At 46.6% G+C, this 20159-nt stretch overlaps 2 protein-coding genes across 7 annotated transcripts in view; both read right to left on the bottom strand.

The window, feature by feature from the left end:
- The window catches only part of CNGB1 (cyclic nucleotide gated channel subunit beta 1), a 49574-nt gene extending 42206 nt beyond the window's left edge, over positions 1 to 7368 (bottom strand). For all 5 annotated transcript variants that reach the window (XM_069966415.1, XM_069966418.1, XM_069966419.1 and 2 more), the window contains exon 1: positions 7290 to 7368. The gene's annotated coding sequence lies outside the window, so the exon portion shown is untranslated. The remainder of the gene's footprint in view (positions 1 to 7289) is intronic.
- Positions 873 to 20083, bottom strand: ZNF319 (zinc finger protein 319). 2 transcript variants are annotated; one of them, XM_069966423.1, is made up of 2 exons: positions 19991 to 20083; positions 873 to 3274 (listed from the first exon to the last, which is right to left on the bottom strand). In XM_069966423.1, the coding sequence occupies exon 2, from the start codon at positions 3159 to 3161 to the stop codon at positions 1491 to 1493; it is 1671 nt and encodes a 556-aa protein (XP_069822524.1). In that variant the 5' UTR covers positions 3162 to 3274; positions 19991 to 20083; the 3' UTR covers positions 873 to 1490. The 2 variants fall into 2 exon arrangements, with proteins under 2 accessions (XP_069822524.1, XP_069822523.1); XM_069966422.1 differs by lacking the exon at positions 19991 to 20083 and adding an exon at positions 7290 to 7379.
- Between the last annotated feature and the right edge of the window lie 76 nt (positions 20084 to 20159).

The raw sequence follows: 20159 nt of genomic DNA, 5'->3' as shown, positions 1-20159 counted from the left end.
TAATCCTGAGATCTTGCAGTTTTCATTCTCACCGATGGGTCTTCCTGTTGTGATAAGAGGAGGCTGCTGTAAAGTTATCTGTACAGCATTGCAAGGACATGTGACACCAGTAGATATAGGAGACAATAGCAGCTCCCTGCGGAATGACCTCTTCAAAGGTCGCAGAGTATGCTCAATAATGCTTCACATTCATCTCAAGGGGACAGACTCTATTGTCGACGAGTATTGCTGTGAAGCATGTCACTAAATGCTGTTAAAAGCAGTGAATGCGGTCAGCTTCCAGTAATATTTATGCTTCCTTGGATCACGTAGGAAAAATAGAGCATGGGAGATGAAGCCCCTGGATTCCGGGGTGTAAATGGCAAGAAACGAAACTTGATTCCTCCAGCTCATATAAAATTCCACTTTATTAATTCCAAAAGTCTAAAATTATGTCCGACGCGTTTCGAGCTTACTCAGCTCTTAGTCATGGCATCTATACAATGGTAATAATATTTTTGTGACCATGATTGATACTTGTCTCAAGTATCAATCATGGTCACAAAAATATGATTACTTATGATGTACAAGAACCTCCTCCTGTGTCTGTTTTTCTATGTGTATGTATATATATATATATATATATATATATATATATATATATATATATATATATATATATATATATATATGTTTTTAATCACGTTTGTAACCTTTGTACATTAACACTTAGTCTGTTTGTCTAATTGTATAGATGCCATGATTAAGAGCTGAGTAAGCTTGAAACACGTCGGCTATTATTTTAGACTTTTGGAATTAATAAAGTGGAATTTTATATGAGCTGGAGGAATCAAGTTTAGTTTCTTGCTGTTAAAACCAGCTTTGTTAAGATGGCAGCCCCATGACAATTTACAAAAATATGAAATAAAAAGAAACCATGGTCAGAAAGTATTTTGTCAATTTGCCTCCGTAAATTGGTGCCAATAGAATGTACAACTTGTCCTGCAAAAAAAGCCCTCATAGGTTAGTTGTCTAAAAAATGAAAAGGTTTAAAGGTGACAATAAAAAATGCACTGGTCAGGGGTTAAAGGTTTGAATCCTGTCCCCCTTTCCTCCAGACTATATAGATTTAGTTACATAAAGGGGTACTCTGAGTATTCATATTTTTTAAGGTATTGCTGGGGTTGCATAGAAAATAGTTAACAGTCTATTTTCAGCTACCATGGTCAGGGGTTCTCTTGTCATGTTTTTGGATGTCCCACTAAAGGCTTTGACCCACAGTTCCGCTTCCCATCTTCACCCTATATTTCTTCCTGCGACATATGCCTGCTATCTTATGTCAATACAAGTGTGGGCACACAACAAAGACACAGGAGGCAGCAGCTTCCATGGGAGCACTTCCACTTTAAAGACTGCTTTATTACTCACTGACATAGACAGGAGTATAAAACACATGAACAGGATTTGGTGTGGGAGGATGTAGGGGCAATAGTGTCGTATTCAGAGAAATGTCAGGGCAGACATGCTGCCACCTGGAAGGCACCGTCTGCTGTGTGCTGTGCACTGTGTTCCTGGAGCTGACTCAGTTCATGGAAGCGCTCGCCACACCACAAGCACTTGTAATGCTGCTCTCTGTTGTGGACACTCTGGTGTTTATTCAGATGTTCCCTCTGCTTAAAACTTTTGTCACAGGACAGGCACTTGTAGGGCTTCTCGCCCGTGTGCACCCGTCTATGCCTTTGCAGGTCAGATGCGTATTTAAAGCGTTTTTCACAGTCTGGACATTTAAGAGGTTTATCCCTAGCTGGATCACAGCGATGCTGCACAAACTCTGAAGAAGAGAAGAAGCGGCGCTCACAGGCTGTGCATCTTAGTGGCTTCTCTGTGCAGTGGGCGGCCTGGTGTTTCTGCAGGGCAGAGGCGCGCTTGTATGTCTTATGACACACGCTACACTGGAAGGGCCGTTCTGCGTTGCTCTGTCCACATTTGTGCCGTAACAAGTCCTGTGACTGGTGGAAGCCCTGCTGGCAAGCGTTGCATTTGAAGATGCTCTCAGCCCCATGCTGACTGAAGGCCATGCCTTTTTCACAAAAAGTACAGTTGTCAGGCTCTTCAGCTTTATGTGTGCGACGATGCCTCATAAGTGCGTACTGCTGCTTAAAACTCATCTGACAAAGATCACAGTGGAAAGGGCGTTCCTCGCTGTGTGTCCGCTCGTGCTGCCTGAGGTCTGATGGCCGCCGGAAAGTCTTTTGACAGGCGCCACAATGGAAGGGTCGCTCCCCAGCTGGTGTGCAAGGGTGCTGCAGTAACTGAGAAGATTCCTTGAAGCGCAGCTGGCATGTCTGACATTGGAAGAGCTGCTCACCTGAGTGGGCATACATGTGCCGCAAGAGATGGGAGCGATGCTTGAAGCTTTTCTCACACACTGTGCACTTGTAGGGGCGCTCTGAGCTGTGTGTGCGCTTGTGGTGCACCAGGTGTGAGGACTGGCTGAAGCTTTTATCACATAGCGTGCACTTGTATGGCTTCTCACCGGTGTGAACACGTTCATGGCGGGAGAGTTCTGACAGGTGCTTAAATGGCTTATGACATAAGGTGCAGATGAAGGGTCTGTCAAGTGAGGTTGTGGCTGGTACAGGAGGAGGTGCAGTTGGTAAACAAGCTCTCTCTGCCTCCGGAGACTTGTATGTCTTCTCACAGATGGAGCATTTTAAAGAGCTGCCATTGTGGGCAGTGTGATGTTGAGCCAGTGAGGTCAGCAGAGAGAAACCCATTTTACAAACTCCACATACAAAAGGCTTCTGCTCAACCTGTGTACACTGGTGTTCAAGAAGGTCAGTTGCTTGGTGAAAGATCTTCAGACACTGGGTACACTGGAAGGAGCGGTCCTGACTGGCGGAGGAGATGCACTGATGTTCTTGCGGGTTGGCCAGATGGGTCAGGTCATGTCCACACAGCCCACACTTGTGCAAAGGCTCGGCAGGGGGTAAGGGAGGATGCTGGATCCCAAGATCAGGTTGGACAAGAATGCCGTAGACAGTACAGCCCAATGGGTTGTCGGCGGAGGCTTGGTTGGCGATGGGATGCTCCCCAAGTGCAATGGGATGTTGTGGCGTCTGCTGCTGGGATGTCTGCAAGGAGGAAGGAGGGGCCTGTGCAGGAGCCCAGCCCTCGGACATGCTGGGTACCAATAAACAGGAGTCCAACAGGAAAGGCTTCAGGTTTACAGCTAAGCAGTTACCAGGAAGATGGGTGATCTCTGCATGACGTCACGGCATCTTCTAGAGAAAATCTGGTAACAAAAACAAAGAAGCTGAGAAAGACCTGCTGCGAACCCAAAATAAAGTAAGTGTGTGTGTGTGTGTGTGGGGGGGGTGTCTAGGGGGATAGGTATATAATATAAAGGAGCATACAGATCAGTTGCAAAGCTATAGCAGTAACTATATCACCATGTTAGAGGGAATCTGTCAGCTGTCATGTTCTAAATTGCTTACACTGTTGGATAGCAGCTAGGACAAGGAGACACAGGGTAAGTTTCATATATCCGTCTGTGCTTCCAGAATGTATTAAAAAGAGTCAAAGAGTTGTTCCTGAGCTCCTGATGTGCACCAGGCTGCAACACCTCCCTCCCCTCCCATACCTGACCCTGTGTCTATCAGGCAGGGAGGGGGAGAGGACATTCTAGCCCGTAGCTATTCAGGAACTTGGAAAAGCCTCTTTGGACTTCTTGTACTAGAGAATAAGAGCTTTTCTTTTACATTCTGGAAGCACAGACGGATATATGACAGTGTCAGCAGTTTGGAAAGTAAGGCCATATCCTAGAGGAGAAAGCAAGAGCCGACCTGTCAGATCAGCGCTTGCTTCTTCCTTGTTCTTCGCTCGCTGCAGGTGCTGCTTCACGCATGGACAGCAAGAGGGGGGGGGCGTGGAGCTGCGCGAGAGGCTGCTCATTGTAGTCAGCGGGGGTCTTCTGCCACCGGTCCTATTACACAGAGCAGCAGACAGTCTCTGTCGTTATCGTAATTTTTGAAAGACGACGTTGTGCATGTCGGCTGATTGTGGTCTTTTGCACTATTGCACTAAATGTACGGGCGATAATTGTTTAGTGTAGTTTATAAATGTCTGTGCAGCAGCACTGACAGGAGCAGGGGTGTCACACAGGTTAGAGGTCAAAGAAGTAATTTAATAAAATAAAAGGCTGCCCTGAGAAGATCCGAGAAAAAGCTCTATTTTGATCCAATAGGGTTTGTGTGCAGAACTGACTGGCTGTAGTCGCATCCAATAGTTACTTGAACATCCGGCAGCAAGAGCCACCGCACACTGATCGCATGAGTACTCATCATGAGAGGTACGCTTTACAGGAGAGCTCCGGACAAACTTTAAAAACCAATGCTAGCAGGGCAGGGTGGGTACATAATAAAGAAGTCATACTTACACTTCCCCACACATAGGGACAGGTAAGTATAACTTCTTTATTATGTTCTCAACCCATTCTGCCAGCACTTGCTTTTAAAAATTTCAACAGAGTTCTCCTTTAAAGGGGAACTCTCATATGGGTATTTCTTTCCCTAGCCATAGAGGACAATAGGCTGATCGCTGGGGGTCCAACCACTGATGCAGAAAATGGGGATGCAATCCTCACAAAAGAGGAATTTGGCGGCCCCATAGAGAATGCAAAGACACACTCCATTCATAAGAGAAACAGATCACTGATATCAGGGAGACCAGCCAAAGATAACACTGTCGGCTAAAGCACTCAGTACAGTGATGCTGTATATATCACACAGCAGGGGGTATTACATAGAGTATGCTGTATATATCACACAGCAGGGGGTATTATATAGATGCTGTATATATCACACAGCAGGGGGTATTATATAGAGGATGCTGTATATATCACACAGCAGGAGGGAATTATAAAGGTGCTGTATATATCACAAAGCAGGAGTATTATATAGATGCTGTATATATCACACAGAAGGGGTATTATAAAGATGCTGTATATATCACAGCAGGAGTATTATATAGATGCTGTATATATCACACAGAAGGGGTATTATATAGATGCTGTTTATATCACACAGAAGGGGTATTATATAGATGCTGTATATTACACAGCAGGGGTATTATATAGAGGATGCTGTATATATCACACAGCAGGGGGTATTATATAGAGAATGCTGTATATATCACACAGCAGGGGTATTATATAGAGGATACTGTATGTATATCACACAGCAGGGGTATTATACAGAGGATGCTGTATATATCACACAGCAGGGGTATTATATAGATGCTGTATATATCACACAGAAGGGGTATTATATAGATTCTGTATATATCACACAGCGGGGTATTATATAGAGGATGCTGTATATATCACACAGCAGGGGTATTATATAGAGGATGCTGTATATATCACACAGCAGGGGTATTATTATATAGAGGATGCTGTATATATCACACAACAGGGGTATTATATAGAGGATACTGTATATATCACACAACAGGGGTATTATATAGAGGATGCTGTATATATCACACAGCAGGGGTATTATATAGAGGATACTGTATGTATATCACACAGCAGGGGTATTATATAGAGGATACTGTATATATCACACAGCAGGGGGTATTATTATATAGAGGATGCTGTATATATCACACAACAGGGGTATTATATAGAGGATACTGTATATATCACACAGCAGGGGTATTATATAGAGGATGCTGTATATATCACACAGCAGGGGTATTATATAGAGGATACTGTATGTATATCACACAGCAGGGGTATTATATAGAGGATGCTGTATATATCACACAGCAGGGGTATTATATAGAGGATACTGTATGTATATCACACAGCAGGGGTATTATATAGAGGATACTGTATATATCACACAGCAGGGGGTATTATTATATAGAGGATACTGTATGTATATCACACAGCAGGGGTATTATACAGAGGATGCTGTATATATCACACAGCAGGGGTATTATATAGATGCTGTATATATCACACAGCAGGGGTATTATATAGATGCTGTATATATCACACAGCAGGGGTATTATATAGATGCTGTATATATCACACAGAAGGGGTATTATATAGATGCTGTATATATCACACAGCGGGGTATTATATAGAGGATGCTGTATATATCACACAGCGGGGTATTATATAGAGGATGCTGTATATATCACACAGCAGGGGTATTATATAGAGGATGCTGTATATATCACACAGCAGGGGCATTATTATATAGAGGATGCTGTATGTATATCACACAGCAGGGGTATTATATAGAGGATGCTGTATATATATCACAAAGCAGGGGTATTATATAGAGGATACTGTATATATCACAGAGCAGGGGTATTATATAGAGGATACTGTATATATCACACAGCAGGGGTATTATATAGAGGATGCTGTATGTATATCACACAGCAGTGGTATTATATAGAGGATGCTGTATATATCACACAGCAGGGGTATTATATAGAGGATACTGTATATATCACACAGCAGGGGGTATTATTATATAGAGGATACTGTATGTATATCACACAGCAGGGGTATTATACAGAGGATGCTGTATATATATCACACAGCAGGGGTATTATATAGATGCTGTATATATCACACAGAAGGGGTATTATATAGATGCTGTATATATCACACAGAAGGGGTATTATATAGATGCTGTATATATCACACAGAAGGGGTATTATATAGATGCTGTATATATCACACAGCGGGGTATTATATAGAGGATGCTGTATATATCACACAGCAGGGGTATTATACAGAGGATGCTGTATATATCACACAGCGGGGTATTATATAGAGGATGCTGTATGTATATCACACAGCAGGGGTATTATATAGATGCTGTATATATCACACAGAAGGGGTATTATATAGATGCTGTATATATCACACAGCAGGGGTATTATATAGAGGATGCTGTATATATCACACAGCAGGGGGTATTATTATATAGAGGATGCTGTATATATCACACAGCAGGGGCATTATTATATAGAGGATGGTGTGTTTATGTATGTGTGTATGTATATATATATATATATATATATATATATATATATATACACACACACAGATCCCACAGCAGGCATGGTGTTATACAGTGGATCATATACACATATCACACAGCATGGGCGGGTGATAGCATTATATATATAGGTGTCAGGGCGAGGTATCGGGAATAGGCCACAAGCCGGGGCCTTTCCTGAGCAGCCCCAGCCTACCGCCCCCCTCCCCGCACCCCGCACGTTACCTGTATACCGCGGGGACCGGCGGGGCCTGAAGAACGAGGGAGGAGGCGGGTAGATTCGGGCGGCTGCGGCTCTGGCTGTAAAATGTCTTGGGAGGAGCTAGAAGAGCCGCCCCCTACCGGACACCGGGGAGGAGACCGAGAGATACCGTGGAGGCCTCAGGGAGACGGAGAGAGGATGAGAGTGACCATGAGAGACACAGAGGAAGAAAGAGACGTGAGAGGAAGAAGAGATGAAGAAGCTGAGACAGAGGAAGGAGGACAGACAGCGCGGGACACGGCTTCTTATTTACACCAAGTCTACAAGGGGATGAATGAGGAGAACCGTCAGAAAGGAGTTATCCCAGGGTTACAGGGCAGGGGATGGATCATAGCAACACGGTCCCCTGAGTGAGAGGAGGCCACACACTGGCCGGCACCTCAGTCATACAGGGCAGCGCTGCTAGCTTCCGAGCTCCCATAAAGAAGGACTGGGGGGGCAGCTAACCTGCACTGGAACAGGGGACCACCAGTGCTGGAGGAGGGTAGAGCAGTCGCCTTACTGGAACAGGGGACCACCAGTGCTGGATGAGGGTGCAGCGGTCACTGCACTGGAACAGGGGACCACCAGTGCTGGAGGAGAATGCAGCGGTCACTGCACTGGAACAGGGGAGCACCAGTGCTGGATAAAGGTGCAGCAGTCACCTCACTGGAACAGGGGAGCTCCAGTGCTGTATGAGGGACCAGCAGTCACTGCATTGGAACAGGGGACCACCAGTGCTGGATGAGGGAGCAGCAGTCACTGCACTGGAACAGGAGAGCACCAGTGCTGGATGAGGGAGCAGTAGTCACTGGAACAGGGGACCACTAGTGCTGTATGAGGGTGCAGAAGTCACTGCACTGGAACAGGGGACCACTAGTGCTGGATGAGGGTGCAGCAGTCACTGCACTGGAACAGGAGACCACCAGTGCTGGATGAGGGTGCAGCAGTCACTGCACTGGAACAGGGGACCACCAGTGCTGGATGAGGGTGCAGCAGTCACTGCACTGGAAAAGGAGACCACCAGTGCTGGATGAGGGAGCAGTAGTCACTGCACTGGAACAGGGGACCACTAGTGCTGGATGAGGGTGCAGCAGTCACTGCACTGGAACAGGAGACCACCAGTGCTGGATGAGGGTAGAGCAGTCACCTTACTGGAACAGGGGAGCACCAGTGCTGGATGAGGGTGCAGCGGTCACTGCACTGGAACAGGAGACCACCAGTACTGGATGAGGGTGCAGCAGTCACTGCACTGGAACAGGGGACCACCAGTGCTGGATGAGGGTGCAGCAGGCACTGCACTGGAACAGGAGACCACCAGTGCTGGATGAGGGTAGAGCAGTCACCTTACTGGAACAGGGGAGCACCAGTGCTGGATGAGGGTGCAGCAGTCACTGCACTGGAACAGGAGACCACCAGTACTGGATGAGGGTGCAGCAGTCACTGCACTGGAACAGGGGACCACCAGTGCTGGATGAGGGTGCAGCAGTCACTGCACTGGAACAGGAGACCACCAGTGCTGGATGAGGGAGCAGTAGTCACTGCACTGGAACAGGGGACCACTAGTGCTGTATGAGGGTGCAGAAGTCACTGCACTGGAACAGGGGACCACTAGTGCTGGATGAGGGTGCAGCAGTCACTGCACTGGAACAGGAGACCACCAGTGCTGGATGAGGGTAGAGCAGTCACCTTACTGGAACAGGGGAGCACCAGTGCTGGATGAGGGTGCAGCAGTCACTGCACTGGAACAGGAGACCACCAGTACTGGATGAGGGTGCAGCAGTCACTGCACTGGAACAGGGGACCACCAGTGCTGGATGAGGGTGCAGCAGGCACTGCACTGGAACAGGAGACCACCAGTGCTGGATGAGGGTAGAGCAGTCACCTTACTGGAACAGGGGAGCACCAGTGCTGGATGAGGGTGCAGCAGTCACTGCACTGGAACAGGAGACCACCAGTACTGGATGAGGGTGCAGCAGTCACTGCACTGGAACATGGGACCACCAGTGCTGGATGAGGGTGCAGCAGTCACTGCATTGGAACAGGAGACCACCAGTGCTGGATGAGGGAGCAGTAGTCACTGCACTGGAACAGGGGACCACTATTGCTGTATGAGGGTGCAGAAGTCACTGCACTGGAACAGGGGACCACTAGTGCTGGATGAGGGTGCAGCACTCACTGCACTGGAACAGGAGACCACCAGTGCTGGATGAGGGTAGAGCAGTCACCTTACTGGAACAGGGGAGCACCAGTGCTGGATGAGGGTGCAGCGATCACTGCACTGGAACAGGAGACCACCAGTACTGGATGAGGGTGCAGCAGTCACTGCACTGGAACAGGGGACCACCAGTGCTGGATGAGGGTGCAGCAGGTACTGCACTGGAACAGGAGACCACCAGTGCTGGATGAGGGTAGAGCAGTCACCTTACTGGAACAGGGGAGCACCAGTGCTGGATGAGGGTGCAGCAGTCACTGCACTGGAACAGGAGACCACCAGTACTGGATGAGGGTGCAGCAGTCACTGCACTGGAACAGGGGACCACCAGTGCTGGATGAGGGTGCAGCAGGCACTGCACTGGAACAGGGGACCACCAGTGCTGGAGGAGAATGCAGCGGTCACTGAACTGGAACAGGGGGGCACCAGTGCTGGATGAGGGTGCAGCAGTCACCTTACTGGAACAGGAGACCACCAGTGCTGGATGAGGGTGCAGCAGGCACTGCACTGGAACATGGGACCACTAGTGCTGGATGAGGGTGCAGCAGTCACTGCACTGGAACAGGAGACCACCAGTGCTGGATGAGGGTAGAGCAGTCACCTTACTGGAACAGGGGAGCACCAGTGCTGGATGAGGGTAGAGCAGTCACCTTACTGGAACAGGGGAGCACCAGTGCTGGATGAGGGTGCAGCAGTCACTGCACTGGAACAGGGGACCACCAGTGCTGGATGAGGGTGCAGCAGTCACTGCACTGGAACAGGAGACCACCAGTGCTGGATGAGGGAGCAGTAGTCACTGCACTGGAACAGGGGACCACTAGTGCTGTATGAGGGTGCAGAAGTCACTGCACTGGAACAGGGGACCACTAGTGCTGGATGAGGGTGCAGCAGTCACTGCACTGGAACAGGAGACCACCAGTGCTGGATGAGGGTGCAGCAGTCACTGCACTGGAACAGGAGACCACCAGTGCTGGATGAGGGTAGAGCAGTCACCTTACTGGAACAGGGGAGCACCAGTGCTGGATGAGGGTGCAGCGGTCACTGCACTGGAACAGGAGACCACCAGTACTGGATGAGGGTGCAGCATCAGGAGCCATACCTCCAGATCAAAGCAATATGGTCCTTGTGTAACGCCTATCCTGAAAGAGAACCAGCTGACCCCACCATGGCTCCATTTAGCCTGTCACTGGCCAGCCTCTCCTAACTTAGCTCTCCGACCCCTTACTGGACAGCAACCCTTGATTTGAACGCTCCCACTGCATCACCTGACAGCTCCCCTACCTGACCTCATCAGGCCAGATGTTGGAGAGGTCAGGTCGGGGGGAGCTGTCAGATGGTGGTGAGGACAGGTAGGGGAGCTGTCAGGTGATGCATTGGGAGCGTTCAAATCAAGGGTTGCTGTCCAGTAAGGGGTCGGAGAACTAAGTTAAGAGAGGCTGCCAAGTGACAGGCCAAAGGCGTTACACAAGGACCATATTGCTTTGATCTGGAGGTATGGCGCCTGATGTGGGGGACATGCTCCAGAATAACATATGGGGTTAGGAGTGAAGGAAGCGATTGAAGGCATTATATGCAGATTTCAGGTCAAATAACATCTGCCGGATTTGGGAATCATCAAGTTCATCAGAGGCTGACATGCTGCTCAACTTCTGTAACCAATGGCTGACCTTCTCTCTGCCCTCAAAGTCTGGTGGTAGATGGCTCATCCTCTTCATGGTCTCCCATCAACCCTCGCAGGTCTCATTGGATCTCATCCATCATTCTAATCTCTAAGCAGAGTTTATCCATCACAGTAATAAAGAGGGACACAATATCTGCAATGCAACAATTCAGGTTTCCCTTGATGGTGATTGGCCGATCCTCCTTAACTTGCTCCATTGCTAGAGGACAGTCCAACCTGCACTTTCTGCAAAAGTCATCGATGGATCCCACTCTGCTCCCTGTACTTGGTTAACGCAGCTTTAGGGTGGGTTCACAAATAACGTATGCGCAGTGGATTTCACGCTGCTAGTTTGCAGCAAAATCCACTGTGGATCCTTCCCTGTCACTTTCAATAAGAATACATACTTGCAGCGGAATTATCATCCCGCTGCGAGTAAGCAAAAGGCAGCCCCCTTACTCCCTGCGACCCAGTACATACCGGCCCACGCTCAGTTTTGCTTCAGGGGTTCCTATAAATTGGAGCTTTCAAAGTAAGTCCCCTTTTTTTTACAAATTAGATTTTTCTGCAAATGCGGGCAGAATAAGGACCCATTCATGTCCCCATACACACACCAATACATTGGTATGAATGGGTTTGTGCTAATTAGGAGGGTGCTATGGATGTGTAATACATTATTATTACAGAATTATAGAATGTGGTTTACCAGATAATAGCTAGGATTAAACAAAGTGGGCACAGTCAACATAGTGGACACTATTGCCTCCAACCATTGGCAAACTCTAAGCGGTGGCTTATCTCTCCGAGAAAAAAGGGGTTGGGTAGTGAAATGCCATCATGCTCTACCCCTGTCTCCAACAACATCAGTCTCTCGAGAGTCCCATAACCTTATACTGATGTGTAATTTTTATTGTAGGTACACTACACCTGTGAGAGACAGAATCTATTTAAAAAAAATCCAGAAAGTCAAATTGTATGATAACAAAATAATTATTTTGCATTTTATTGCATGAAATAAGTATTTTATAGAATAGAAAAATACAAAAATCTTTGTTTGCAATTGCAGGGAGCGTGTCGCACTCCTCCAAATAGATCTTCTCCACATCTTTCAAGTTTTGGGGCTGTCGCTGGAAGTTTCAGCTCCCTCCAAATAATTTCTATTGGGTTCAGGTCTGGAGACTGGTTAGGCCACTCTAGGACCTTGAAATGCTTCTTACAGAGCCACTTCTTTTTATGTTTCACACAAGCTTATTTCAATACTTTGATACTTAATAAGGTATAAAACAACCCCCCCTCCCCCAAACTGCTTTTACACTGTGAACCTGACGTGATCTATATTCTTCAGATCAGCTCTGTTACAGTGGTACAATTTATGAACCTCTTATTTTATTTTACTACTTTAGTTAAACTGAATTTTTTTTAAATAAATATGCTTAAAATTAAAAAATTTTGACTCCTGGAACTGTTATATCTTTGTGTCTGTAGGGTGGTATGAGGGTTATTTTTTGCACCGTGATTAGTAGTTTTGATCAGTACCACGTTTGTATATTTGTGTTTTATAATGAGAGGGTTTTTTGTTTTTTTAAAAACATTTTTAGTTTTTTTTTTCACACTTTTTATTAGTCCTTAAAGTGATACTGTCACCCCCTTTCTGTATAAGGGCTGCAAAAATTCTGCAGTTTTCATACTTCATAATAAATTTCTTGGTGCTTGGTCTTGTTGGTGGTTTGTGCCACCTGGGTGGGGCTTCATGGGCACAGCGTCACTTAGCCACGCCCGTAATGCCCTTCTGTGACGTCATCAGCTTCTAGCCCTTAGACCTCTTAAAGTCAATTGATTGGTGAGTACAGACTTCCTGCTGTGATGTGAGCCATCAGCACCCCACAGTCACATCGCGAGAGTGTCGATCAGATACTTGACAGGCACTTGTCAATCATCCATTTTAATGCAGCGATCGTGTTACATCGCGGCATTGAAAGGGTTAAATGACTGCCACCAGTGGGATCACTGACAGACATTAGCACTGGGGGTCTGCTACACATGATAGACGACCCTCGCTGTTTATGGAGTGGCTCAGGAGGGGTAAATGCTGCTGTCAACATGACATCTATACAGTTAAATAGCCAGCACAAGCGACCGCTCTGTGACGGCTATTTGAGGTTGGAGCCACTGTGAGTAGCGGGGTGGGGCCAACAAGTCAGTGGCTCAGCCTGCCGACCTGCCATGTTCTCTGCAGTATACTATATGTTAAAATATGCTGTTGAGCAGATTAACATAAATTATCAACTAAGAGGAAATCCTGGTACCGAACTGATTTTTTGCCCAGAATATCAATAGTATTATCGATATTTTGGTGCACCAACATGTCCTTGTGGACATGCGTCATTGTCTTGTTGGAAGACTCAGCCATGACCCATTTTCAATGAGGAAAGGAGGTTGTTGGCCAAGATATTGTGATACATCCAACAACCTCCCTTTAATTCGATGCAGTCGTCCTGTCCCCTTTGCAGAAAAGCCCCCCCAAAGTATGATGTTTAAACCCTCATGCTTCATGGTTTGGACTGTATTCTTGAGGTTTTCCACATTCTATTTCTTCCTCCAATCATAGTGAGTGGATTTGATACTAAAAAGTTCTATTTTTGTCCCATGTGACCACATGACCTTCTCCAATGCCACCTCTGTATCATCTAAATGGTCACAGGCAAACTTTAAACAGTCCTGGACATGTGCTGGCGTGAGCAGCAGGACCTTGTGAGCCCTGCAGGATTTGAATCCATGATGGCATAGTGTGTTACTAATGGTAATCTTTGGACTGTGGTCCCAGCTCTCTTCAGGTCAGTGACCAGGGCCTTCCTTGTAATTCTGGGCTGATTCCTGACCTTTTTTATAATCATCCTTAAGGCGAGATCTTGCATGGAGCCCCAGACTGAGGAAGATTGACAGTCATCTCGTGTTTCTTCCTTTTTCGAATAATTGCACCAGTAGTTGTTGCCTCCACACCAAGCTGCTTGCCAATTGTCCTGCAGCCCATTTCAGCTTTGTGCAGGTCTACAATTTTGTCCCAGGTGTCCTGAGACAGCTCTTTAGTCTTGGCCATGGTGGAGAGGTTAGAGTGTGATTGAGTATGTGGACAGGTGTTTTTTGTTATACAGGTAACAAGTTCAAATACAGGTAATGAGTGCAGAGTAGGAGGAGCTTCTTATAGAGAAACTAACAGGTCCATGAGAGCCAGAATTCTGGCTAGTTGGTATGTGGTCGAATACTTATTTCATGCAATAAAATACAAATTAGTATTTAAAAAAATCATACAGTAGGATTTTCAGGACTTTATAGGTGGGAAAACTTGCAAAATTGTCAGTGTATCAAATATTTATTTTCCCCGCTGTACATTCTCAAGAAAACAAGTTTTGAGATTGACTCTAGGGTATTGTTGAGCGGACCTGCCGAGCAGTTCGGGTTCGGCAATGTTCTCCAATCTGATCATTCACCATTTAATTACCAATGGCTGGAGAAGTTGGATGCCGAACTAGGAAATCCTGGAAAACATGGATACAGCCCTCGGACATAGGCGGTATCCATGTTTTGCCAAACTCCCTAGGGCTGCATCCAGCTTCTCCGGCCATCAGTAATCAAATTGCAAATGATCAGACTGGGGCATGGTTGAGTTGAGCTCTTCTCTATTCTAGAACTTTTCCTATATATGTCTGGTGGCTATGTAACCTACACTAAGTGGAGTTTCTACAAATGACCACTAGATGGTAGTATTTCCTAAAGATTAAAATGTGATGTGGGATGTGAACGAGAAAGTTTAGGTAAACCCCTCATCCACCTGCCTGGAATACTACAGTAGGAAAGTGACCTAAACATGAAACATGGCACAATAATACTTAGGCACAATAATGAATAGGGCCCATCCGAAAGCCTACATGAAAGTTGATCTGGGACACTTCAGTAAGTGTGGGCAGTTATACTGGGGATAGTATGGTGGCTTAGGGATTAGTGCTGTTGTCTGTCAGCACGGGACTCCTGGGCTCTAATCTAAGAAGGGCAACATCACCCTGGAGTTTGTATGTTCTCCCTATTTATGTGGGTTTCCTACAGATTCCTGAGCTTCACCCCACACTCCAAAATATTGGCGTATGCATCAAGGTTTAATTACAGGATGGTGAATAGTCTGGATTATATTGGGGTACACAGCAAAATGTAGTTACAGTACTGTGAATAGTCTGTGTTATATCGGGGTACACAGTAGGGTGCAGTTACAGGGTGTTGAATAGTCTGCATTGTATTGGGGGAACACAGCAGGGTGTAGTTACAGGACAGTGAGTAGTTGGGGTAGTTATATCTGGGTACGAAGCGGGGTGTAGTTACCGGGCAGTGAATAGTTGGGGTAGTTATATTGGGGTACACAGCAAGGTGTAGTTACAGGGTGATGAGTAGTTGGGGTGGTTATAGCGGGGTACACAGCAGGGTGTAGTTACAGGACAGTGAATAGTTGGGGTAGTTATATCGGGGTACACAGCAGGGTGTAGTTACAGGGCGGTGAATAGTTGGGGTAGTTATATCAGGGTACACAATAGGGTGTACTTACAGGACAGTGAATAGTTGGGGTAGTTATATTGGGGTAAACAGCGGGGTGTAGTTACAGGACAGGGAGTAACTGGTGGTAGTTATATCTGGGTACGCAGCAGGGTGTAGTTACAGGGCGGTGTATAGTTGGGGTAGTTATATCTGGGTACGCAGCAGGGTGTAGTTACAGGGCAGTGTATAGTTGGGGTAGTTATATCTGGGTACGCAGCAGGGTGTAGTTACAGGGTGATGAGTAGTTGGGGTGGTTATAGCGGGGTACACAGCAGGGTGTAGTTACAGGACAGTGAATAGTTGAAGTAGCTATACTGGGTTAAACAGCGGGGTGTAGTTACAGGAAAGTGAGTAGTTGGTGGTAGTTATATCAGGGTACACAGTGTGGTGCAGTTACAGGACAGGGAGTAATTGGTGGTAGTTATATCTGGGTACGCAGCACGCTGTAGTTACAGGGCAGTGTATAGTTGGGGTAGTTTTATCTGGGTACGCAGCAGGGTGTAGTTACAGGGTGATGAGTAGTTGGGGTGGTTATAGCGGGGTACACAGCAGGGTGTAGTTACAGGACAGTGAATAGTTGGGGTAGTTATATTGGGGTACACAGCGGGCTGTAGTTACAGGACAGTGAATAGTTGAGGTAGTAATACTGGGTTAAACAGCAGGGTGTAGTTACAGGACAGTGAATAGTTGGTGGTAGTTATATCAGGGTACACAGCGGGGTGTAGTTACAGGATAGTGAATTGTTGCTTGTAGTTATATCGGGGTACACAGCAGAGTGTAGTAATAGGGTCGGTGAATAGTTGGGGTAGTTATATTGGGGTACACAGCAGGGTACGGTTACAGGGCAGTGAGTTGTTGGGGTGGTTATATCGGTACACAGCGGGCTGTAGTTACAGGACAGTGAATAGTTGGGGTAGTTATATTGGGGTACACAGCAGGGTGTAGTTACAGGACAGTGAATAGTTGTGGTAGTTATATCGGGGTACGCTGTGGGGTGTAGTTACAGGACAGTGAATAGTTGAAGTAGTTATACTGGGTTAAACAGCAGGGTGTAGTTACAGGACAGTGAGTAGTTGGTGGTAGTTATATGAGGGTACACAGCGTGGTGCAGTTACAGGACAGGGAGTAATTGGTGGTAGTTATATCTGTGTACGCAGCAGGCCGTAGTTACAGGGCAGTGTATAGTTGGGGTAGTTATATCTGGCTACGCAGCAGGGTGTAGTTACAGGGTGATGAGTAGTTGGGGTGATTATAGCGGGGAACACAGCAGGGTGTAGTTACAGGACAGTGAATAGTTGGGGTAGTTATATCGGTACACAGCAGGGTGTAGTTACAGGACAGTGAGTAGTTGGTGGTAGTTATATTTGGGTACGCAGCAGGGTGTAGTTACATGGCAGTGTATAGTTGGGGTAGTTATATCTGGGTACGCAGCAGGGTGTAGTTACAGGGTGATGAGTAGTTGGGGTGGTTATAGCGGGGTACACAGCAGGATGTAGTTACAGGACAGTGAATAGTTGGGGTAGTTGTATTGGGGTACACAGCGGGCTGTAGTTACAGGACAGTGAATAGTTGAGGTAGTAATACTGGGTTAAACAGCAGGGTGTAGTTACAGGACAGTGAATTGTTGGTGGTAGTTATATCAGGGTACACAGTGGGGTGTAGTTACAGGATAGTGAATTGTTGTTGGTAGTTATATCGGGGTACACAGCAGAGTGTAGTTACAGGGCGGTGAATAGTTGGGGTAGTTATATTGGGGTACACAGCAGGGTACGGTTACAGGGCAGTGAGTTGATGGGGTGGTTATATCGGGGTACACAGCGGGCTGTAGTTACAGGACAGTGAATAGTTGGGGTAGTTATATTGGGGTACAAAGCAGGGTGTAGTTACAGGACAGTGAATAGTTGTGGTAGTTATATCGGGGTATGCAGTGAAATGTAGTTACAGGACAGTAAATAGTTGGGGTAGTTATATCAGGGTACGCAGTAGGGTGTAGTTACAGGGCAGTGAGTAGTTGGGGTAGTTATATCGGGGTACAAAGCAGGGTGTAGTTACAGGACAGTGAATAGTTGGGGTAGTTATATCGGGGTACACTGCAGGGTGTAGTTACAGGGCGGTGAATAGTTGGGGTAGTTATATCGGGATACACAGTAGGGTGTAGTTACAGGACAGTGAGTAGTTGGGGTAGTTATATCGGGGTACAAAGCAGGGTGTAGTTACAGGACAGTGAATAGCTGAGGTAGTTGTATCGGGGTACACAGCAGGCTGTAGTTACAGGACAGTGAATAGTTGGGGTAGTTATATCAGGGTACACAGCAGGCTGTAGGTACAGGACAGTAAATAGTTGGGGTAGTTATATCAGGGTACGCAGCAGGGTGTAGTTACAGGGCAGTGAGTAGTTGGGGTAGTTATATCAGGGTACAAAGCAGGGTGTAGTTACAGGACAGTGAATAGTTGGGGTAGTTATATCGGGGTACACAGCGGGGTGTAGTTACAGGGCGGTGAATAGTTAGGGTAGTTATATCTGAGTACACAGCAGGCTGTAGTTACAGGACAGTGAATAGTTGGGGTAGTTATATCAGGGTACGCAGCAGGGTGTATTTATAGGGCAGTGAGTAGTTGGGGTAGTTATATCGGGGTACAAAGCAGGGTGTAGTTACAGGACAGTGAATAGTTATATCAGGGTACACAGCGGGGTGTAGTTACAGGGCGGTGAATAGTTGGGGTAGTTATATCGGGGTACACAGTAGGGTATAGTTACAGGACAGTGAGTAGTTGAGGTAGTTATATCGGGGTACAAAGCAGGGTGTAGTTACAGGACAGTGAATAGCTGGGGCAGTTATATCTGGGTACACAGCAGGCTGTAGTTACAGGACAGTGAATAGTTGGGGTAGTTATATCAGGGTACACAGTAGGGTGTAGTTACAGGACAGTGAGTAGTTGGGGTAGTTATATCTGGGTACACAGCAGGCTGTAGTTACAGGACAGTAAATAGTTGGGGTAGTTATATCAGGGTACGCAGCAGGGTGTAGTTACAGGGCAGTGAGTAGTTGGGGTAGTTATATTGGGGTACAAAGCAGGGTGTAGTTACAGGACAGTGAATAGTTGGGGTAGTTATATCGGGGTACACAGCGGGGTGTAGTTACAGGGCAGTGAATAGTTGGGGTAGTTATATCGGGGTACACAGTAGGGTGTAGTTACAGGACAGTGAGTAGTTGGGGTAGTTATATCGGGGTACAAAGCAGGGTGTAGTTACAGGACAGTGAATAGCTGGGGTAGTTATATTGGGGTACACAGCAGGCTGTAGCTACAGGACAGTGAATAGTTGGGGTAGTTATATCAGGGTACACAGCAGGCTGTAGTTACAGGACAGTGAAAAGTTGGGGTAGTTATATCAGGGTACGCAACAGGGTGTAGTTACAGGGCAGTGAGTAGTTTGGATAGTTATATCGGGGTACAAAGCAGGGTGTAGTTACAAGACAGTGAATAGTTGAGGGAAGTTATATCGGGGTACACAGCGGGGTGTAGTTACAGGGTGGTGAATAGTTGGGGTAGTTATATCTGGGTACACAGCAGGCTGTAGTTACAGGACAGTGAATAGTTGGGGTAGTTATATCAGGGTACGCAGCAGGGTGTAGTTACAGGGGAGTGAGTAGTTGGGTTAGTTATATCGGGGTACACATCGGGGTGTAGTTACAGGGCGGTGAATAGTTGTTGTAGTTATATCGGGGTACACAGTAGGGTGTAGTTACAGGACAGTGAGTAGTTGGGGTAGTTATATCGGGGTACAAAGCAGGGTGTAGTTACAGGACAGTGAATAGTTGGGGTAGTTATATCGGGGTACGCAACAGGGTGTAGTTACAGGGCAGTGAGTAGTTGGGGTGGTTATAGCGGGGTACATAGTGGGGTGTAGTTACAGGACAGTGAATAGTTGGGGTAGTTATATCAGGGTACGCAGCAGGGTGTAGTTACAGGGCAGTGAGTAGTTGGGGTAGTTATATCGGGGTACAAAGCAGGGTGTAGTTACAGGACAGTGAATAGTTGGGGTAGTTATATCAGGGTACGAAGCAGGGTGTAGTTACAGGGCGGTGAATAGTTGGGGTAGTTATATTGGGGTATACAGCGGGGTGTAGTTACAGGGCGGTGAACAGTTGGGGTAGTTATAGCAGGTAGTTACAGGACAGTGAATAGTTAGGGTAGTTATATTGGGGTACACAGTGGGGTGTGATTACATGACAGTGAATAGTTGGTGGTAGTTATATTCGGGTACACAGCGGGGTGTAGTTGTGGTGGTTATAGGGGGGTACACAGCTGGCAGTGGTGACTAGATCGGGGTTCGCCGGTTGACCTAACAAGGTGAGGTCAGGAAGGAACACGTGATTTGTTATAACGGAACCCTAT

The sequence above is a fragment of the Dendropsophus ebraccatus genome, chromosome 4 (genome assembly GCF_027789765.1).
Source record: "Dendropsophus ebraccatus isolate aDenEbr1 chromosome 4, aDenEbr1.pat, whole genome shotgun sequence".
Taxonomy (NCBI): Eukaryota; Metazoa; Chordata; class Amphibia; order Anura; family Hylidae; genus Dendropsophus; species Dendropsophus ebraccatus.
This window is presented reverse-complemented; position numbering and strand designations above follow the sequence as displayed.